The sequence below is a fragment of the Phocoena sinus genome, chromosome 9, assembly GCF_008692025.1.
Source record: "Phocoena sinus isolate mPhoSin1 chromosome 9, mPhoSin1.pri, whole genome shotgun sequence".
Lineage (NCBI taxonomy): Eukaryota > Metazoa > Chordata > Mammalia > Artiodactyla > Phocoenidae > Phocoena > Phocoena sinus.
In genome coordinates, this window is record NC_045771.1 from 28,748,116 (window position 1) to 28,772,534 (window position 24,419).

The 24,419-nt window shown below is 36.1% G+C and overlaps 1 protein-coding gene across 3 annotated transcripts in view; it reads right to left on the reverse strand.

Moving 5' to 3' along the window:
* PTPRZ1 (protein tyrosine phosphatase receptor type Z1) overlaps window positions 1-24,419 on the reverse strand; it is a 169,411-nt gene that overhangs the window by 18,797 nt on the left and 126,195 nt on the right. Inside the window, exons 12-17 of one of the 3 annotated variants that reach the window (XM_032644000.1) lie at window positions 22,212-23,211; window positions 14,485-14,629; window positions 7,820-7,911; window positions 4,746-4,831; window positions 1,829-1,849; window positions 1,566-1,662 (exon numbers count right to left, since the gene is read on the reverse strand). In XM_032644000.1, coding sequence (XP_032499891.1) covers window positions 1,566-1,662; window positions 1,829-1,849; window positions 4,746-4,831; window positions 7,820-7,911; window positions 14,485-14,629; window positions 22,212-23,211 — 1,441 coding nt within the window. Of the gene's footprint in view, window positions 1-1,565; window positions 1,663-1,828; window positions 1,850-4,745; window positions 4,832-7,819; window positions 7,912-14,484; window positions 14,630-19,637; window positions 23,212-24,419 lie in introns of all 3 variants that reach the window. The other 2 variants (XM_032643998.1, XM_032643999.1) reach the window with 2 other exon arrangements.

Genomic DNA, 24,419 nt, shown 5'->3' on the forward strand with positions numbered 1-24,419 from the left:
CCTGTACTGTCAGTGAAGAGGGGATGAAAACCGTGGTAACTTATACATGGTGCACGGTCATAATTAAATGTGTTGAAATGAGGCATTTGGGATTAAATTCAGTTCTACAGAGAAACTATATTTGGAGGAACTGCATAGTAAGAAAGGAAAGTGTCACTAGAAGGACACTTTGGGATTTCACTGGGCAGACTATTTTTTTTTTTTAAGGATGAAGAAATGAATACAGACCAAACTATGACAAGTTAAAGAGACGTTCTGGGATAATAATACTTTGGTGACATTAGCAGTTCACAAAGATGCAGGAAATGTAGGCAGAAATAGATGTGTGGCCATGGAAAGAGGGGTATGGATGGCAGGCTACTTTTGCATTTTGGTTTTCAGATTTTCAGAAGGGTATTACTGGGTAAGTTTTCCGGGTTGCTTTCTTCATCTCAGAGTAGACTGTTATTACCTCTATCTTGCCAGGTTATTTCAGGGATGGAATGAAATGATGAATTCACAGTGCCAGGCACATAGTAGGTGTTCAACAAATGTTAATCTCTATCTGCTTCTTAATTAGCCAGTGGGTATTTTCTATTTAGCTTGTGGAGAGAATGGTCTAACAACCACTTCACCCTGTCCAAGAAGCAACTGAGTTTTTATGTGCAGCAGGATAGCTGCTTCTGTTGAGAAAGACAAACATGGAGCAGAACGTTCTATCAAAATGGAAAGACTGGTGTAAACCTTGTGGGGAAAAAAGACAGCATCCATGCAAACTACTTAGAACTGTGATCGTAAAAATTCCCATTCCAGAAACTAGAATGGAACCAGAATTTAAATAACCAAGCTGGTAATACCATGTTCACATGAATCTAGGAAGGCCCACTGAATATATAAGAAAGGATATAAGTTGAAGTTTTGGGGAAGAATGAATTTCAAGAAATGGAGGGGGCTATAAAGGAAAATAAAAGGGAACAGATGTAAATAAGAGGTGCTGCAAGAAGACGGAAGAAACATGCTAATTTCATACAAAAAAATAGGTAAACTTGTCCTAAAGAAAAGAGCCAGAAAGCTGCTCATGGAGGAGAAAAAGAGAGGTCAGCTAAGGTAGTAAGGGGAGAGAAGAAATAAAAAGAATGAATCCAATTAACCCTTTATCAGACCCCAGGGGAGAATGGCAAGAGAGGAGGGAAAACGGTAGAAGGAAAAAATAGAGTCTAAAGAAAATCCCATTTTATTAGTAAATTCACATCAAGTAGGGGGATCTCCAGTAAAAATAGGACTATGGAATATAAATAATGACAGAAAACCATAAGAACAGATTTACAGGCCATGGGGTCTGAAGAAAGGACTGGATTAAAATATGAGTTTATTTTGTTCAAAAGAAACAGATGTCATTAATTGCAGAATGTATTTAAACTGGAGTGGTAAAAACACTGTATTATCTAACGCAAGTCTCATCCCCTGATACAAAGGTCCAGAAACAGCTACACCGAGGTCTGCTCTCAGAGGACTTCAGGACAGTGAACTAAAAGCACCACAACGACAATGATAACAAGTCAGAGTTGAGTGAAGGATATACTTACAGGCAACAATATTTATGTATCGGTTCTTGTGCTTATTGTCAGGGTGATTGGAGCTGTCTGCTGTGATACCTAAATCAACAGTACAGCTCTGCACCTCCTGTAAAGAAATTGTACGCATAACGTTTTAACACACATTCTTTCAAACAAAGTGCCTTAAAATATACTACAGAAGACAAAAACAAAACAATCTATCCAAAAAAATTTTTTTTATATGTTACAACTATTTCTTGGCTAAAAGAAAATGCAGTGAAATAATGCCTTACCTGGTAAAACTCTTTCAGTGTCTAATGAGGGAATGAATGCCAAAAAAGTAAAGAAATCAAATTCCACAGCACACGACAAATGAGAAAAGAAAGTGTTCATATTAGGTTTACAATGGAAAACCATGATCATGCAATAAATACATTTGTCAAATACTAACAAAACAGAATGTTTCAAACAGTTGCATGCAAATCAAAACTTCTAACAGCTTGGAACCTTAACATTATGTAAAAGGAAAAAAAATAACACTTTTAAAAGGGGACAGTGGTATAATAATATGACGAATTTTTAAAATGCTGATGAGAAAAACCACATACTTGATGACACATTTTAACATACTAGGCAGATTTACTAATATTCAAATATAATTGTATTTGATCATGATAGGACTATTTAAAACTGAATTAGTAGTACATTTTTTTGGTTTGTTTATTTTGAGTAATTTTAAAGAGTAAACAGTTTCCTATTAGGTGGTCTGTAGAGCTGTCAAAACATTAGAAATCTCCTGAAAATTTTTTTTTATCATATATACTATGTCTTTTGAAACAAAATTTAGATAGTACTACTTTCTACATATTTAATTAGTAGACCTCTTTTTAATTAAAATAAAACTTCAATGGGTAGAGAAAAATTATTTCTGCCATTTCTCTTTTAAAATGAATTAAAATCCTTCCCAGGGATGTCTTCTATCTAAATATATTAGCTTGGAATTTACAATTATTTAGTACATATTAAGGTAATAACGTGAAAGCTTTATAATTTTTGAGAAAGTATGTAACTTAAATATAAACCAGGTTCATCAGCAAAATGGCTCAGCCTTTCACTAAACAAGCTTTTAAGGCCTCTTCTGGAGCAAGTCATTCTGACTCTAGATTTAAAAACAATTTAATATATGAACCACTGAAAAGGTGTAGCATTATTAGTTATTAAGCTAATTACTAAGTTAATGAAAAGTTTTCTTTAATCAGACTATGAGTTAAACCAATGGAATTAAGAAAATACTTTTTGAGTAAAAATGTGAGGTTATTTTATTAATTTAATCATTATGAACTGCTTAATAATATTCAAAATGATTTTATAGTGAAAACTGTGAATCTGCCTTTGTATATAGGCTTATCAGCAACTTTTACAATAAACTGTCTATTTTTCCTTATGGCTTTTTTCTTTTCTTTTAAAAATTTATTTATTTTTGGCTGCATTGGGTCTTTGTTGCTGTACGTGGGCTTTCTCTAGTTGCCGCGAGCAGGGGCTACTCTTCGTCGCGGTGTGTGGGCTTCTCATTGCAGTGGCTTCTCTTGTTGCAGAGCACGGTCTCTAGGCACGCAGACCTCAGTGGTTGTGGCTCGCGGGCCCTAGAGCGCAGGCTCAGGAGCTGTGGCGCACGGGCTTAGTTGCTCCACAGCATGTGGGATCTTCCTGGACCAGGGCTCGAACCCGTGTCCCCTGCGTTGGCAGGCGGATTCTTAACCGCTGCACCACCAGGGAAGCCCCTCCTTATGGCTTTTAACATCTGGAAGATTAGACACATCCTTAGCATATTCTCCCTTTTGCAACTATGATTTTGTTTGATGGATGCCTGATCGTTTCTACAAGTTAATACTGCACCACCCAGTAACCTCTATTATGGTAGGAAAAAATAATTTGATGTTTTAAAAATATAATTCTTCATATTATTCCACTTTACTTAGTAGTCACTTCACACTGCTTTCTTATTCAATGTAGCTATGACTTAGACTTCTTTTAAAATTAAATTAGCTGGTTTCTACTGTTTTTAATTTAGTGAAAACATATATTTCATTTCTCTTTCCTTTGGTTTCTTAAAGCTTTCTAATCTCTGGCATTTTCCTTCCATAAATATGTTCTTGTTGATCTGATTTGTGGGGAGCAGTTTCTGTCTATTAGGGATGGTGGTGTATCCTCTGATCAGGATCAGACCTCAAAGGGCTTCAGAGAGGGAGGTCAACTGAGCACTTGGGGCTGAGGTAAGGAGGCACAAAAGCAATGTGATGCTTCCTAAAGGGGAGAGGCTGGGGAGGGGGTGGGGATCCCTCAATTCCTAGAATGGAAAGGACATGAGTGTTAAGTTTGAATCCCAACCCTGCTATTTATTAGTTGTTAATTAACTTCTGTGGAAGTTGATTCCATCAGCAATATGAATAGAAATAAAAACAAATAACTTCCAGAGTTGGGTGAAGGTTGAATGTAGAAGCATCTAGTACAATGATCGGCATATTAGGGAGTGCTCAATTAGAGTAACTTTATATTTTGTGGTTATTATTGCTAACTGTTGGTTTATGGCACCCTATTTTGAAAAAGCTCTTTAACTGACAGTTCAGTGGGCCATGATAAATTTGCAGTAAATTTCTCTGCCCCTACCATCTAAGAGTGTTTTACAGAATAATACTAGAAAACTTTTCACTGATTGTGAAGTTCAAATGTTTTTTAGAAATGCATATTTTCTTGAGAAGATGGGGTTTTACCTTGTATAATATTTATTATGCCTTGTATAATAAATGTTTCTGCATTTACACTGTTGCAATCCTTACAATTAAGAACTTGTATGTACTTTGGCTGAAAATTATGAAATTTACTAGTTTACTATAATTTATATAATTTAGGAAATTAAAAGGAATCAGTGTTACTAGTTCAGATTTTAAAAAGAATACCAGAGCTCTGAGTTTATGGGAGAGAATTAACAAATTTTTTTTTTCCACTTTTACAACTTGAATTTTAAAATGGAAAACCAATTTTCTAAATTGTATGATAACCATAACACATATCTTAAACACATAATTGATTATGGAACTAATAATCTTGCTAGAAGTGAAAATGGTTTCAATGTCAAGAAATAGCCTATTGCTGAATTTTTAAAATTTACTATTTTCCATATTATTTTAAATAGACATATTAAAATCATACCTCAAATTCTTCAGTAAACCCACTACTTGCATGTAAGTCTGCAACATGCTTTGGAAAGTGCTTTACTGGAATTGCTCCAACATCATCTAAGTGAATAAAAAAATCAGGTTGGAAAGGATAATTCAACAGAAATAAATGTGCCTCTCATTTATAGAGATTTATAAAGAGCCTTCTTCTAAAACAACTTCAAAGTTCACTTATTCCTATAATCCCGACTGAATTTATGTTCAAAGAAACATTCAGCAACAATTATCAATTTTCTCTATATTTACTTTCAATCATAACCTGCATTTTAGAATTCTGATTTGATCAGGAATCTCTTTTCCTTTCATATTTTAAAGAGAAACTTAATTTTCAATGTTAAGTTATAAATAATATCACAGCCTCACTTCTTATCAATGGACTGCATCTCTTTATGGATAACTTTCTTTAACATGAGTGGGAGTTGCCTGCAAATTCTGGGGAAAAAAATGCAGAAATAATATATTTTCAATTTTACCGTGGACTAAACATAATATATCGTGCAATTTCAGTTTTATAAAATTGTACAGTTTAATGCCTCTGCGTTGATTAGTCAGATGTTTACATTTGAAAACATTTTTTCCTTCTTTCTATAAATAATAGAAAACATTTATATGCAGACTATTCATTAAGGATAATGTCAAAAACCTTTGGGACTTTTAATCTGTAAAATTTCAAGAATTCTAACTTGAAAATATGCTATGTAAACAAAGTCATTGGATCTGTTAATTAATTGTGAAGGGGCCAAATTATTTTAGCTGGTTCTGTTTTTTTCTTTTCTTTTCCTGGAAAGACTTTCTTAGATTAAACATATTACTAGTTCACAGTATGCAATTTCACAATTTCCTTCCTCTGACAAGGAAACATCAAACACATTTCACTAGAACCAGTTATCTACATCAACAGATGTTCAGCATCTAGGCCATTTAATATTTTTAAGCTTCAGTTGCCAAGAATTTGTTGATTTAAAAAAAATTAGAATCCATCTGTTCTCTTTTAGATGAGTATACCTGAATACTAAAATTGAATTAGCGAGTTAACCTTAAGAAACACTAGACAAAGGTGTCATTTCACCTTCACACCTACAGAAGGACCTTGCCTAGAAGTAGCTTTTATAATTAGACAAGAAAACAGAAACAACTTGTCACATCTAAATCGTTAGTTCTCCTAGTAAAGCTTCGTCAAAACCACGGATATTATCCTGCACAGCTAACCTCTTTCCACAAGCAAACTGACTACTTCTCATTTGCCATCATGTCTTTTGGTAATTCTTTTACAAATTGGTCTGCAAGTAAAAGGAGGAGATGCCCTTGAGCACCTTTCTTCTAAGAAGTAGAACAGGGGATTCTGGATTTCCTGGACAACCTGATTTTGGATTATTCTATTTTATTTATTGTTAATAATAAACTGTGTTGGACTTTGGATAATGGTATAGTTAATTTGCATACCCACGCTGACAGGATATGTAGAAGAGGTATGTTTGAAAGTGAAGGGAACTAAACACAACAGATCACCAAGAGCAATTGATCTCAAAATTCTAAATATGTTAATGAGAAATTGTGCTGTACTAAAAGAAAGAATTTTAATATAAACTAGAAAAACAAAACAGTGGTGGTTAAAGACACAGAGTTGATAGAGTTGATAAAAGAGGTAAAGGAGAAAAACACTTCTTATTCCTATGCCTGCTGCAAATTACAAGGAAAATGCTTCTCTTCTTTATTTTTGTTTTTGAAATCATGAGACTTCAGAAGATAACTTCATGTAGAATTTGAGCCTCAAGCAATAACATATGGCATCTCAGACAATTTAAAAAGAGGCTTCTGTACAAAGATGTAGAGTGGAATGTTTCCATTTGCTTTCCCTGGTTTGGTGACTCTCCGTGTCCTCGTCTCGTCCTCTGTCCTCCAGTTCTGCTTCCTTAATTCGCTCATTTCTAGAAAACTTTTTTTTTTTAATTGTTACCACTTTTCATTCTGAAATGTTATAAAATGTTAATTCATAAGTGTCTGTGTCCTTAGTTACAGTGTGAACTCTAGGGTCAGTAAGGGTCTTAAAATGACCCTGGTTAATTCTTGAATATTGTTAGCTAGGTAAGTTCTGATAAAACAGTTGATGTTTTCCCAGGGATACAACTGACATTTTTACTTAAAGTATTTCCGGCAACCACGCATTCTTTGTGCTCAAGTTCTTCTTGTACCCTCATCATTTTAAAATTTCTTTTTTTTCCCGTAATGTAGTTAAGAAACCTTTTCTCACATACACTCAGATAATCAGAAGGGAACTAAACGTTATCCTTACTTTTGTGGTTTTTGTCCTGTCCATCCTTACTGCAATGATTTAGTCTGACTTTTGTTGTTTAGGTTTCCATTAAAGGAATGCAAATGACTGAAAGTCAGCATTATTCCTTACTGATATTTTATTGCTATAAATATTTATGTTCTTTAACATATAACATCTGAACAGCTATAAATTATTTTGCCACATTACCTGTATGGTTAAGACTGTTCAAGACTTTTTTTTTATTAATTACTTTAAAAAAATTAATTAACTAATTTATTTATTGGCTGTGTTGGGTCTTCGTTGCTGTGCACGGGCTTTCTCTAGTTGTGGCGAGCGGGGGCTACTCTTCATTGCAGTGCGTGGGCTTCTCATTGCGGTGGCTACTCTTGTTGTGGAGCACGGGCTCTAGGCGCGTGGGCTCAGTAGTTGTGGCTCACGGGCTCTAGAGCGCAGGCTCAGCAGTTGTGGCGCATGGGCTTAGTTGCTCTGCGGCATGTGGGATCTTCCTGGACCAGGGCTCGAACCCGTGTCCCCTGCATTGGCAGGCAGATTCTTAACCATTGTGCCACCAGGGAAGTCCCAAGAATGTTCAAAATTAACAAGAACAAGTTATAAACCTGAATGTCTGATACATAATATTTTGGGCAACACAAACATTTAACTAATCTACATTATAGCCATTTGCAAAGTACTCCAATAAGGAAAAACCTTCCAACATCACGCTTTTCATTTAACATCTACCAGCTACTCAGGGTCACACTTTAAGCTATTACCTGAAATTGGAAAGATAGGTGTTGGAGGTGTGGATATTACTCGAGGGGATGTACTGTCCTCTAAGTAAAAGTGTGCAGTCTGGAAACATTTCCTGGAAAGAAAAGAAAGCAATTTATACTACTAGCTGGCATGGTCAGCAAGACAACTTCCAAGATGCTTAAAGATTATGACAGAAATCTCCAGAATTAAAACAAGTGGAAATCATCTACTTATCACCTACTTTTACAAAACACAGTTATTAGAGAATTTTATAGCCTCCAAATTTATCTCAGCTTTACCTGTACCAGATGAAGAAGACTGAGCAGATATCAGACATGGTAGAAGCAGAGATGACACTTGAACTTGGCAGTTGGTGCCAAGGAGTCGGACACCTCCATGCCCTAGTTACTCTTCCACTGTTGCCATATACCAGGATGTCTTGCCATCTTGGACAGGACCAGAGTGGAAAAGAAAGCCTGTCCAAAGCTATTTTCACTCAATATTTAAGGGACCATGCCGTTCTGAGGATATTCAGCTGCTAGCAAAAGGCAGCAAGCTGTGACCACGTAGAAATGAAATTCTACTGTGGTAACATTTTGATGAAAAAAGAAGGCAGCTTTATATTATAAGTATGATAATGCAGTAATAACAAAACGAGGTGAGAAAAGAGTGAGCATATAACCAAAAACAGGGGTGATTTTCTCTCCAACAGATGCTAGCCTTGATGAGAGTTTTGAGAATGAATACATTTGGAATCAACGACAACCGTGACCTAAAATGTCACCTGAATCTATTTTCATTCAGATAATAAGAGTAACATCTCTCACTACAAACAATTGAGAAGAGCAAAGAACCAACTGCTGCTGTAAACTAACGCAAACTATCCTTAATTTAAAAAATTTTTAAATTAATACTGCTAATGACGCTCTTTGATGTGGGTCATTTAATTTATTTGAAGCATTACTCATGAGTGGTTAAGTTTAAATAGAAAGATCTGTTTAGGGGAAAGTGCCAATCTCATTTTCCACTTAAAAGATCCAAGCAAAAGGATATTTATCCTAATGAGCTTTAACATAACATTTGTTCTTACATGACACACTTCAATTCGTGATATTTTTTTCAATAATCATTTTCCTGCATAGAATTCTTCAGTGGCTTCCCACTGGAATTACAATGATATTCCATTATTTCAGCAAGGGCTATAAGACCCTCTGCCACCTGGTCCCCTCGAACCCCAGCGGCTTCACCTCCTACAACTCCTACTTGCACCCACTAGGCTCTAGCCCACTGGTTCTTTCTCTCTCCCTCTAAGAAACCCGCCAGGATCATCTCAGGGCCCTGGTTCTTGATGTTCCCTCTGGCCACTTGCCTCTTTTCCATCATTTATGCATTGGCTAAAATGCCACATCCTCTGAGAGTCCTTCTCTGACCACCTGAGCTAAAAGTACCAGCCCTGCCAGCCAAGTCACTATTCTTCCCCCTTTTGTTTGCTTTGTGGCGCTTATCACTATCTGAAATACTTTATTTATATATTTGTTTATTCATGTTTCATAATTTTAGTTGGTCCTCCCTCACCAGAATGTAAGCCCCCAAAGGGCAAGGTACTTTGTCTTAAGGCATTGTTAGTCCTCAGTGCTAAGAATAATGTCTGGCATGTTGTAGGTGCCCTGAAATATTTGCTCAATGAATTCACTGCTATAATTATGAATAGTACAAAATTATATAATGTCACAAGCCAAAAAAAAAAAAAAATCAAAGGCGACGATATGCATAGCAAAAAACTAGCCCTCTGCTGTGATGTTATAACCTTTAATAATCAAGCCTGTGAGAGCATAGATAACTGACAGAACACAGGAATGTCTTCAACAGAGAAGAGGTGATGTAGGAGGAAGACGAGTGGATGTAGAATCAACTGCAATGTGGGGTCAAAGGGACCCTGAGCGAGGTTCATATCCTGGAAAGGTGAAAGAGCATGGCAGACTAATGAGAAATGGGAAAGATGAGGGTCACAGGTCTCATGATAAAGAAACTATCTTACTGAAAGTCCACATTTGAGCAGAATTGACACCAGACTGGAGCAGGAACTACAGGGAAAGTGTGGCTTACCTGTGTAACCACAGATGTAGTATTTCCTGACACACTGATCTGAAAACACTGGATGTGATACACCTGCTTTTAAGATCACAGAATTAAAACCTCCTTGATTCCTCTAAAATATGGTTACACATGCCGGTTGAAAGGGTTTCTATTTAGTTTTCAACGAATCTTAAAGTTGTAAAATACCGTAAGGGACCTAGTGCAGTATCACAGCTGATACAAGAGTCCCTTCCCTAGCATCTCTGACATATTAAAAAGACCCAGTTTGAATACCTTCAGTGACAAGGAGCTTACTTCTTTATGAACCATCTTTAGTTACTAGACATTTCTCGTACTAACTCAAAACTCAATCTCTTGTATCTCCAAATGGTACCCAAAGAGGAGACCCTCCTTTTCCAATGTTACGCCTCCTACTGTTGATATTTTTTTTGTATCGAGCCCCAAATCTATCTCCGTTACTTTGACATATTGGCTCTAGTTCTGTGCTTTACAGATTTTTAGATTATAGTACCCCAAATCTTTTAATACCTAAACCCTACCTATCTGCAGTCCAAACCTTTTTTGACTTTTCTCCTTGAAGTTTATATCCAATAACACAAACATGTTGTAGATCATTGAACATGTCTTTTCCTGCTCTAACTCAGTTTTTCTCCTCCCTGCTTTAAACATGGTTCTTCTGACCAAAATGCCTCAGTCACTAATGTGCCATGCAAACACTTCCTTTTAAAAGACAACTCAGTGGTTTCTTCCCTGTGAAACAGCCTCTCATTTCCTAAGCAGACTCTTGCACTCCAGTTTCTGTTTCTACTATACCCAACGCAAATCTCCATTCACACTCACCTTAAGACTGCTTTGAAAAGTATGCTTAATTAATCCAAGGATGACCTTCACTTCCTGGACATTATTCTCCATTATTTTATTTTAAATATTTTAATTAATTGGTGGTTACAGTATTTTGCAGTATATTTGTTTTGTGCTTTTATCCTCATTATGTTTTTTTTTTTTAAAAGATGGGGCCATGTCTTTTGATTTGTGTAGACTCAATTTTTAATACAATGCCAGGAGTACAATAGGTATTAAGTGTTGAATGATTAGATGGATTTCCAGTAGTAAGTAAATTCCACCAACCATAAAGTATTCGGCTGCATCCTAGACTCTCTTGCCTACTTGAGCCTCAAATGAGATTAACCTAAAATTTCAAAACATTTGGGAGGGAGAGGTGGAATACATAGCTAGAGAAAAATGAATGGATAGACGGATGGATGGATGGATAGAGGATGTGTCTGAGAGAATGGGAAGAAGGTAGCATCTCTTAGAAGAGGAAAAGGTAAATTAAAACATATTAGTATAGCGGTTTAACATGTTGCTAATATTCATCATAGTATCTGGGTATATACCAGCCCTATACTTTTCAGCTATGTAATCAAACATTCGTTGGTTTTAGAAAATAAGTGGTCTTGTAATGATACTTGCATTAATAAATAACAAAAGAATCTTATAAATCATACCAATAAGCTTAAAAGTGGTAAAAATTAAAATAGTACAGGATAAATTCTGGATGAAGATCATCTGTACATGACTTAGGTACCCTTTATAGTACAGTCTTACCTAGGAAGTGACATTCTACTTAAAAGGCAGCATGGTACTGGGAGGCCTCCATTCTGGGTTGGTAGCTACTAGTGACCCACAAACTTAAATGTAAGATCAAGAGAGAATTCATATTGCTTCTCTTCCCACTCTCCCCAGCCAGAACAAGTGTGTCTATGGAAAGTTCTGTTCTATACAGCTTTTGATGGAGTGCTGTTTTGTTGAATATAGCCTTGGTATTTTTCAGATTCTAACTATTAAAAAAGCTCTCCAAAATTTACCCTTTGTTGTCTTTAAAAAGAACTTTCTGAAAATATTCCTTACGGAAGTAATTTTGCATTTTAAAACTTACGATTTGGCTCATGTAAATTATACCTTAAAATATCTGGAAAATAATTTCAAGGCATGTTATTTAATGTATGACAAGATCCAGTATCTAATGGTCCATCTGTTCTGTATCAGCAGTGAATGTCTTCACGTCTATGTGCTAAGTGTTGATAACTATGTCTCCTGCTAATTATCACTCAGCCATGAGGAAAAAAGTGATGACTGTTTTAAACTTATAGACATAGGTCCTATCAATCAATGTTAATCTGATTATTTAATTTACACCTTTTCATCACATTATTTAGAATTAAAAGCTAGAAATATGTAATTATGATTCCATTTTTTGGGATCCTTATACAAATATGAAACAACATTCATCACGCTGTATTCATCACAGAGACCCTAAAGAAAGTCTGACTGCAATCTTAAAGATGATCTTTCCCCCCAAATGGTAAAAAGAGGAAAGTTTCATTCCTAGATGGGTAAGTGACTTGCCCAAGGCCATATAACAAATGTCAGGAAGAACTGGGAAAGGGATCCAGATTTATCACCTCTGATTTGTCCTGTCTTCCTGCTACGACATGCTTCTTCTCAAGGTTTACACAAAACATGAGACCGAGTTAGATAAATTAGACAAAAGAGAGGATTTATTATACCACTTTGCGATGATTTTTTTCTCCTAAAGAATTAGGTCAGAAAAGTGTTTTAATATATAAACTGGAAAAATGTATAAGGACCATACACCTATTAGGACTCTTGTTGGTATGCCATTAGATTTTTAAACCTTTCTACAGGCTGCAGTTTCCACAAAGGTCGAAAATGTTTCCATATTGGAGAGTGAAATCATATTGCTCACAAATGCAGCTACACTGGAATTTGAATAATTCACACAAACCTCGAAGAATGCACTAACATGGTCATTAAGTCAGCAAATACTACCCCTCGTGTATTCGTGTTACTGATCTAAAAAGTTACATTTGGAAGTGAATCAACTTCAAATGGTTGTGAGTTGGACAGATATGTCAAATTTGTAAATGGGTAAGTAAGAGTAACGAATCTTATCAGGACATTTGACAGTTAGATATAAAATACATACATAAAACCCTAAGAGTGCTCATATTTTATTTTATTTATTTATTTTGCGGAACGCGGGCCTCTCACTGCCGTGGCCTCTGCCGTTGCGGAGCACAGGCTCCGGATGCGCAGGTTCAGCGGCCATGGCTCACGGGCCCAGCCGCTCACGCGGCATGTGGGATCTTCCCGGACCGGCGCACGAACCCGCGTCCCCTGCAGCGGCAGGCGGACTCTCAACCACTGCGCCACCAGGAAAGCCCGAGTGCTCATATTTTAAACTAACATTCTGTACTCAAGTTACTTAAGACCCTGACTGGAATGCCCTTCTCCTTTAGCTCCTGTTTCTGAATCCTATCCAGCTCAAGCCTGATATTTTACATTCACCCTGCCCATTCTGGCTTATCAAGATCCCTTCTTCTCTGACCTCTCTTAGCATTAGAGATTTCAGCTGCCATGCATACACTTTTGTGTAATTTTTTTATAAATTTTGCATGGAAAATTCTTTCTCCTCAATAAGCATAAATTTCTTGACAGTGGTGATTCTCATTCATTCATTCATTCCTTCTTTTATACTTTCCCATAGTAGTTCACAGAGTACTCGGCACATGGGAAACAGTCAATAAACATACTAAATATTTTTGAATAAACTGAGAGAATATATTTTGGAATAACACAAAGAGTGGTGATATGAACTTACAGAGGTTGCTAAAAAAAAGAAACTGATTATAAATCTTCTGAACAAAATTCTCTTTTAAAACAAAAGTATGAAGTACTAAGCTATATCCTTTCTTAGTTTATAGATATGATTCCTTATATAATCATAAAGTTCTTGTTTTCCAACAGACACAGTTATAACAGTTATACTGATTTACATTGTGTCCCTAGTAATCTTATTACTTTGCAGTGTGTTCTGCTTGCTGTAGGATGGGAAGCTTACAGTGGATACAATTTTCCTTGTCCTTTAAAGGTTTCAAGAGATTATTGATAAGAATGAAGCTATATCTCATCTTCAAGGCAATTATAATGAATTTAAAAATCCCATCCATCTTAATGTAGTCATTTACTTTATTTTCAAATTATATTTATATTTTAATGCTTAATTTTTACTTTTGTGTATGGGTTATCATTTTTTGTATTAGTATGCAATTGATATGTGTCTTGTACAAAATCCGCTGCTATATATAAAAGAATATTTCACTATATCAAAAACTATGTTTTCTAAAATAATAACTTTTAAAGTTATAACAGCTGGAGCATTTAACTGAGAAGCTTAGATTTATATTAAATGCTATGATAATGTTTGAATGCTAATTAGATGAATATGAAAGTGCAACTGTCAAAATACTGTATTAAATATTAACTGAAACCAAAGTTCCTCCATTTCGCCTTTAATTGTTTGACAGAAGTATGAAGAACAGTCAAATCTTTTATTATTATGTCTTTGGATTCACAAATTCACCTTATTCATAGTTACCTGGATAAATTAATGGTAGCTCTCAAGTAAAGGGAATTTTGAATATGCTTTGAAAAGCATTCAGGTAAAACAAAGGCAAAATCTGAGCTTTATGAAATGCATATCCAAAACAAACACTCAACTTACCTCCAGTAGATGAGAATACCCACAAGAACCACTAGACAGATAAAAGTCAGGGCTGACACGATCACAAGGGGTATAACTGCCTTCTTCTCGGATTCCAACCCCTCAGCTAGACCAATACGAGACTCATGGCTACTATTACTGGCCTCTGTAGTCGGAGAAAATTGAGAAAGTTGATATTTAAGCTTAAGGAAAAGCACATTTTTCAACCGAATAACTGCAATCTTCACTGCTGTTGCTTACCTTTAAAATTTCGACTCTATGAGACAAGCAAGGTCTATGATCATAAGCTAAATTAAGTAACACAAAGCTTAAAAAGTAAGGCAGGCTATCCAGTTGCAAAATAAGTGAGTCATGGGAATGAAATAAACAGTGTGGGGAATTCAGTCAATAACTATGTAATATCTTTGTATGGTGACAGATCGTAACTAGACTTATTGTGGTGATCAGTTTGAAATGTACAGAAATAGCAAATCACTATGTTGTGTAACAGGGACTAACATAGTGTTATAGATCAATTATACTTCAAAAACAAACTAATAAACTCACAAAAAAAGAGAAAAATAAAGTAAGGCAGCCTATCAGAGCTGAAGAACTATAATATCCCAACAAAGATTGGTACCCTGGAAGAGGTGCCATGGCAAGAGGTATAATATTGCCTTGAAAAGCTTATTAAAAGGGACATGAAAATATTAAAATAAGAAAACTATTCAGTTTCTAAATAAAATGATCAGGAAAAACAGTGCTACTTACTGAGTCACCACATATAATCTTGATTTCCCAAAATTAATTGTAATGGAAATATTTTTAATCCCACAGTTAGGTAAATAATTAGGAGCAATTAATAATTTCATGAAGAGAGAATCTTAGGATAACCCTCCTTACATTAGGATAACCCTTCAATCCAGCAAACTATTTAACATTTAAAAGTAGGTTGCTTTTAAGATGTTATTTTGAATGCCCTTCTTACCAACTGTTATTCTTTATCAACAATAAAAATACTATTGCATATAAATTGAAAGGAATGCACAGATCTAAGAAATTCTTTTTAAATATGCAAGTGTAAATTATGAAAATGTCTAAATTCTGTCCTTTGGTTAATTTTAAAAGATGGCAAATAACTATTTTTGTGACCAATCAGGTACATTATTATTCTAGCATTTTCAAAATCACTGCAACTGAAGCTATCATTCTAAGTTGTTAAAAAAAAGTTTCAGAACTGCAGGGTGTCAGTGGCCAGTCACAATTCTTCCCTTTTACTTTGAGGTGTGTGCAGTGTGAAACCAAGATGATTGGACATTAGAACCATTCTACCAGGATGATACGCTGACACTGCTGCAAAGTAACAGCCCTTATCCTGTCTACCTGTAGAACTTCTGGAATAACGAAGTTTAAGCCCCTCATCAGAGTCTACATTGCCTCCTACACATTTGGTACATTTGGTGCTTTTATACCAAGTATCTTACTCTTAGTGATATGAGACAACAGCAATCTATTTAATTGAAAATATTATCAATTTAGTTGAAAATATTTGAGAATGAATTTGATAGTCACAAATTCATAAATATAGCATTGAAATATATCTAACTGGAGAGAACTTAAGAGTTAAAATGATAGCTTCCTTCTGTAAGAAGAGATGATGCAGAAGGGGTCAAGAACTTAATCCACTCATATAGGAAATGCATCTATAAGTGACAACCAAATGTCCCAAGATGTTTGTTTTTATAACTATGGAAGGATTTGCTAGAAAAAAACAGAATTCAAAGTTGTGACTAGAAATAATAAAGCTGTATAAAAAGTGGGAATATTGTAAGTCAATATTGTAACCCACCCCCTTAGCCATATATATATATATATATATATATATATATATATATATATGTATATATGTAAGTCAGTAATCAGTAAGTCAACTGATCCCTGAGCTGTAGTTAATGTTCTTGTGAGAGAAGGCTGAACTTTACCTCTTATTATGTTAATCATATGCTCTGGTCATTACATATTGTAGGGAGACTCATCTAGAAGCCTAAATAATCTGACAGTGAATGTACCGGTATTTTTAAAAGAAATTTAGGAAAGCATCTTGCTTTATACAGAATTGTCTTTACATTGTTTCCTATTGTAATTATTGTTACCTAAGTAAAAAGTTTGTGGTTAACAAAGGAAATAAGCCACTTAGCAAAGTCCCTGGTACCTAGAAATTACAAATGCAGGTTAGTATTATTGTCTATTTCAGTCATACTTGAAGTGTGTCCCCCAGAATAGCGGCATCGACATCACCTGGAACTTGTTAGAAATGCACATTTTCAGCCCCTCTCCAACCATCCCAAATCTACTGAATCAGAAACTCTGTGGCTAAGACCCAGCAATCTGTGTTTTAACAAGTCCTCTGGGTGATTCTGATCCACATTAAAGTTTAAGAACCAATGATGTACATTAACTTACATGCAAAGTGAGGTTATATAATTATACTGGTCTTCAATGACCACAAATATTCACTGCAGTATGTATATAGGTGTATGTGTATATATATATGTATCTAGATACATACATATCTCATTTATATAGATGTATGTGCATACATATATATGAGATATGTCTGATCAAATATGTGATACATATGTAAGATATATAACACATAAAATATATAACAAATTACCACATATATATCATACACTCTATATACATGCACTATACACACACATGCACACACACAGAGTCCTGTATATAGACTTTTCTCATAAGTTCTCTGGGATGTCTGATTTTAAAACAAACCTTTAAATTAGGGAGTTAGAATGATAAATCCATGGTAATTACATATAATGAAACTTAGATATTTTATATAAGATGAGATACCACATGAAAGTAGACAATCCACTGGCTGCTTTGTATATACTATAATGAGGAACAACTAGTTATACTGATTTTTATATTCATTAGTTGACACTAAATATCTTTTTGGATATGGCTCTGTAGTGTATATGAGTTACCTAAATGATAAGACAAAAATGTGCTAATAGGCAATTAGAAAAAAAGAACTAAGATTAATATTTTAAAATTCACTTTGAGAATAAAACACTAGAATTTTGGTATTACAAATTAAGCATTATATATATTTTATTGTTCTCAATCATGAAAACGTAGTCCCTAAGAGACAGACACCAATGACACATGTTTCCAGTCTCAGTTTTTTATTAACTCCCTATGTGACCTAGATCAAGCAATCTCGTATCTTTGGGACTCAGTTTATGCATTCATAAATTGCAGATACTAAGATCTACCTTATCTATATTATTTTGACGAGCATGTCTTGTAAATTATTCTACATTCTAGAAGTAGGTAATAAAATGATAAGCTTCAGAATTAGTCTATGTGCATTTCATAAAGAGGCATATTCAATTATTGGATAAGACAGACTATATATGATTTTTTTACAGATATGTTTTAAGAATAGGCAAGAATTTTCCCCTAATCCTGTATGATCTTATTTACTTCATTAATTATGTTACTTGCTGCTGTTAGATGTTATATTTGTATTGTTTTCCTCATCAGTGGGAGAACATACTCAAATTAAATCAATCTAATTAGTGCATTGAAGAGGAATTGCTAAGTTTTAGTCAATAATTTAAGGTTTGGCATTTTACAGTATATATAGTCTTTCCATAACAGCATAATCTAGCAAGAACATACAGATGATGTCACTACCTAAAAAGACAGAAAAATGGATGGATTCCTGATGTTTTATTTCTAAATAAATCTAATAAAAATTAAAAAAACACAAGGACTATATTTGAAGCCAGATAACAATTCATATACAGGGCAACACTAATGAAATATGGTGATTCATGAATTCCTTACTCATTTTCACATAACAGAATGTAAATGTTTAAACTGGAACGAAATGTTAAACAGGTATCAAGTCAGAATGTAGAAAAACTTCTCTGTCAAAATGTACAAACTTTTAATTGCTGCTGCACTGAAGGAAAAGTAGATAACTAATTCAAGGGATGGAAACAACAAAGAGGAAAACTATACTAATGAGATTGTTGTCTATGTTCTGGATTTTACATACCTACTTTTACGCAATAAGAGTGCAAGATTTACTTTAGCCTATCTTTTGACTTACTGTTGAGATTTAAATATTTTCATTGTTGATTTTAAAAATGCCTTAAAATGTAATAAAAGCAAATTATAAAACTCTTATGATCAATGCAATGAAATCATCTAGTATTTCATATTCTTAATGGTTTTGAATTTCCCCTTTTCTCCCCCATTGGCATCTAAAGCAAACATCTGTATTTTATATGCTGCAAGCAATCTGCTCGAAGAAACATCTGGCTGATAAATTAATGTGCATAAAATACATTAACAAATGAAATGCATTTCTACAGAAAATCTTCTAGTGTTGTACATCTTGTCATACAATACCTATACATACTATGCATATTAATGGCCGTTATTTAACTTCTTAGAAAGGTGTATAACAGCAAGTATAAAGTAGAATGTATTTTGTTAGTTCACACTGCCCTCTTTAGGCAACATTAAGGTAATCAAACAAAGACAATTTTTAAAAATTAAAATCTTAAAAAAAAATCTTACCATTAACTCTCAAAACTTAGCAATAGGACTTCTTTTAAAGCCCCCAAGCTGATGTGGATGTGCAATTATCTAACTCCTTTCCATTGGGTGGGTCAGAGAGAGGTGATACATGTATCATATTATTATCAGTTTATAATTCGTTTTATAATTCAATAGAATTAGTTGACAACTTATTTTAGAATATGAGTAAACCTTAAAATTAAAATCATCTAAAACACACTCCAATCTATCATTTAAAAAGCAGCGTACTGAAAATGTATTATGCCCACAATAATTGCTCTCACATGTAATAGGTATCTTGCAGAATACAAAAAAATTGACAATAAATAAAATCACCCTATCTATTTTGGAGAGTGTTAACTTAAGGATCGAAACACATTGAGTATGCATTTGAAATAATGAGTAAAATCATATTTTAAAAACTGTAAATTGATTTGTGAATATCTTGATTTTAAAAAATGATGGCCATTTTACCAAACTTCTCTTCCCACGATTTTTCTATTTTTTGAGGCAAAAGGCCACCACACCTCAATCTATCCCTTGGATCCATAACTAACCTGCCTCTGAAATGTTGAATACTTCTGAGTGCCTGCTATTAACAGTCGGTGTTGAGGGCTGTGGGGATCCAGGAGTTATTTCTGAGTCACCTGCTTCCAGGACCCCATCACCATCTTTTTCATTAATATCTGGAAAACTGAAATCTGTGGAAGTCTCGTTATCATTAAGGCTATCTGAGGTGGCTTGCCCTGATCCACTCTCTTCATCACTTGTAGGAACTGCCCAAGCTTTAGATTCTGGGCTGAAAGGAAGCAGGGCATTACCAGTCTGAATGTCATTTTCCTGTTTTCCATCACTGCGCTTCTGGGGTGGCACATTTGTTGGTGGTGATTTATCAGGACTTCTGTCCACATCAGTCTGACTGTCTGATATTACACCTGTGACTTTATTTCCTTCTTCAGAATTCTCAGATAGTGAGTACGAGACTGGGTTATTCAGATCCACAAGACCGTTTTCCTGGGTGTCTGAATCATTCATTACCTTTTCCTGTGATTCTCTATAGGAGGAGCACGACATACACTTATTTAGGGATAAGCCATCTCTATCTCTGCCATCATAACCATCATCATCGTAATCATCAGTATCACCATCGTCACCACCACCCACTAAATCAGCATCAGATCTGGCACTTTGAGTCAGCTCGGAAGTTGTTCTAGAAGGAAACAGCAACTTGGTTGTGGTTACAGAACCATCTTTGTTGGGAGAAATAACTGAAATGGAAACATACACGTTTCCTAAAGGGACAGAATGATCAGCAGTTACAACTGTATCAGAAACAACTGTTGGAATACCAGCCAATACCTCATCAGACATAGAACCCTTGGCAGAGGTGAAGACTTCATCAGAGTAAACAAGCTTATTTATAAGCGTATCTGGTGGTGCATCAACTGATAAAACGGGAGTAGCAAATGCATGCCTTCCTTCTCGGGGGGTGGCCTGGTTAAGCTCCAAATTGGCAGTTTGGAACGACTCATCATTACTGTACAATGAAGGTACCGCTTGCTGGGAACTTTCGCTTTTAAGCAAAACTGGTTCAAAATATTTCTCACTTGCGTAAGAAATGGTTAAACCTTGAAGTGAAGCAGCGTGCATATTAGAAGTAGGCGATACATCAGAGACTGGTACAGATGTAGCGTGCAGCGTGTTTTCCCTTGAAGTGGAATTTGATGCCATGAGATGCAATATTGTAGAACTAATGTGATCAACCTTGGGGGTTTCAACCAATATTGGATCACTAGGCACAGCTGGAAGAGCAGTTTTAAGCAACGTGTCAACATCAGAAGCCTGAAAGGAAGGTTGCAGCAATACTTCAGTATTAAAAGAAGCTGAGGGCTCATGAAATAAGAGCTGAGTTGAAGGAGATAACATTTCACTAGAAGCAGGGTCAGAGGATGCTGGCTCTGAGCTTGCACTAAGCACAGGTTTAAGCGAAGTATCACCAAATGCTTGAGATACAGCGTGTGAAGACTGAACTGGAAAGTTATTTTCTGGAACTTGACTAATCTCATGATCAAAAACCTTAGTAGCAGTAAAAGCAAGAAGCCCTGGGAGGATGCCCTTTGTGCTAGAAGTGCAAACAGGGGATTCTTGTAAAGATGCATTCAACTTATTTACATTATCATACAGGTCGGGCATGACTGTGCTTTCAGAAGGGTAAATCAGCTCACTGAAAGAAGAAATGTGTGGTTCCGTCTCATTTCCATTTATTATGTCACTTTTAGAAAGCAGCTTGTTATCATCCCCAAACATAGATGCTGGATATGTAAATTCAGCTACAGAAACAGGTGAAGACACGTTAAGGGCTGTCAGACCATCTGTGTCAGATAAAAGAAATTCACTATCAGAGGAGGCTCCAGACCACTCCCCATCACCAGAGAGGCCATGAGTAGGCTGCGGCAACGGTGCGCTTGGGGTTACTAAGGGAGACTCAGGCATCGGTACGTGGTTAGGGCTGCTAAGTAAGGAACCCTGAATAGACTCATGCACAGGTACTGCAGAACTGTAAGGAGCACTGAAGAGGTATTGGGAGCCCTCATCATTAGTTAAGGCATAAGAAGGTTCAGGCCCTGAAGAACGTGCGTGCATCATAACATCACTGCTGGACGGTTCAGCTTGAGAATACATAAGCGTTTTATAAAGCACACCAGGTTCACTACCACCGAATTCCAAGGTCTCTGAGGCAGCATGAGTAGCGGTCTGATGTGACACCACATCAGAATATGGAGCAAGGCTGGGCTCTAATAGCGAATCACCCCCAGCCACTGGCAGAGAAGCATGCAGGGACACCTTATGACTCTCAAGAGCTGAAGTAACTTGTGGAAGGATTTGAGAAACATGGTGAAACAATTCACTACTGAAGGAAGCAGAGGAAAACGGAAGCAAAGGTGCACCATCATAGGAAGACAGGATGGATTCAAATGACACACCGACACCGGGAAATACAGGCGTAGCATGCAAGGCCAAGTCACTACTTGAAGCAGCAGGGGTAGTGTTGAGAATCTGATTGTCAAGCAACAAAGGGGTGACTAGAGGAAAGACTTCACTACTGTAGGAAGGTTGGAGAGGTGTCTCACCATTGTATACTGGTTGAGTTGTCTGCGGGTGTGCCAGGTTGATGGTGGGGACCGAATCGGCTTGTCCAGAGGATGGAGTAAAAGCATGAGGTGTTACCTCAGTTGGGAAGTACGCAAAGGTAGAATAGTGTGGCATTTCCGTATCTGTGACCAAGGGACCCTGTGACACCAGTGGGCCTGGAGGAGAGGACTCAGCTGTCTTCTCAGATTCATCAATATCCATCTTGGTGTAATTAGTCTGGAGGAAGCTCTCTCTACCTGATCCAACGTCGGGCAGTGTTGTCACATCTGTAGTACTAGGAAACCACACATTTCCATCAACGGAAGGATCCTTTAGAGATTCTTCCGAACCTGAGGAGGCTGAATATTCTGAAGCATTTCTCGTAGATTCTGGTATAAGGACATCGTATGTGACTGCCTCCGGGATTTCTGAAGAAAACACATACCCATGGGATATGCTCTCAGAAACGAACGGCACAGCGGAAGTTGCAGGACTGGAGCCTGAAGAATCATCGGCTTCCGTATTGAGCTTGAAATTGGTCAATAAACTCTCTTCCCCACTGATATCAGTAGATACCTCTTGAGATTCCATTACAGAAACTGTATTTGAATATTCCACAGTCCCAGACAAGTTCATCTGTGGAAATCTGAGAACAGTTTTAGAGCCATCACTTAAAGAGGCTGAAGTGCCTGCCAGAGTGAGAGATGGTAGCTGGGTCACAGTCTGTGAAGTCAAAGGAATATCTTTTTCTGGGTCTAATTCAGTGGCTGGTTGGGAAGTGGAATCTAAGGATGTGTTGGGAATATCACCCTTTCCAGAGAATTCACTTCCTCCTACTGGGGACCGGTTAGTCTTGGCCTCATTGTATTTCGTCCCTACTTGGTTGTAGTTTGTTGTGGTAGGAATCTGGGGTTCCTTTTTCCTGATCTGGTTTGTGGTACCGTCTCTACCAGGATTCACAACAGTGTCTTCTTCAGTGTTCTTTCCCTCTTCTTCCTCCTTTGAAAAACAAATAAGATTTAATGGGACATAAGGAAATAAGAGAAAAATGAAATCTTAATAATATCTTATACTGCATTATGCTGTGAATCTTCACTTGTGGGATTTTGGGAACGTCACATAAAGCACCACCCCGTAGAAGCCATGACTATCCTATAACCATTATTATCCACCCTTGAGGGAGAGTAACTAAACTTAATGAAAACATCTTATTTATGGCCACTTTATTTTATTTTATTTGATGAAAGGAAGTAAATTAATAAATACCACAACTTTGAAAAAAAGACACATTGTAGTGGTATTTACTTACTGAGAGTGTTATGTAACACAGTATTTATTTTCTTGTGTTTATATTTCTCTGTTCAGTTCATCTGGCAACAAGCTAAATAGCAATTAGCTTCTTGTGCTGTGAAACGGCAATGAAACAACTTACTTCAAAGACAAAAGTAGCTGTATATTCAGAATATTTCATTGTATACATCACAATTTTTAAGCCATCATAAGAGGAAGGTTTAGGACTGGAAGAGGTTTTTGGTTTTGTTTATTATTTTGTTTTAAATACTTTTCCCTGAGAATTTCATCTTAGACGGAGGCAGACATTTTAAAGACAACTTGTCGAAATATGGTTCTAGTACTGGTCATTAAATTTCGTGTCTCCTTTAGAAACACTATTCAGGTGACCCAGTCTTTCATGGACACTTAATCACTATAATGGCCCAGGAGTTATCTGGCTAGATGTCAACCAAAACCCAGGCTTTCTTTTTTTCTTTAAACTGTGCATTTCATAAAACATCTAATCATATGTTTAGAAAACTAAATTGCCAAACGTATCAAGATATGATATTTTTTGTCCACATGGGACATGATTCTGTAAGTTTGTTAGCACTGCCATCTATTAGACCTCTTAAGGCCACGTGCCTTAGAAAAAGAAAAAAGCTACCGAGTACAAATTAGTCAGTGAGAACGTGACCAATATCAGTAGAAAGAATCTGAATCTTTAACCACGTGTGCTCATGGGCTTTTGTCTCATACACACGGAAAGTGGCCCTGTATGAAACACAAGCTTTCAAGCTTAATGTCTGCATCATTATCCAGAGCTTAATTATTCAGTTGGTTTTAAGTATTTTTAAAAATTTTAAGGCACATGTGACAACCCTGAGAAGTGAGTCGTTAAAAATGGATATTCTCTTAGATTCCCCAGATACATT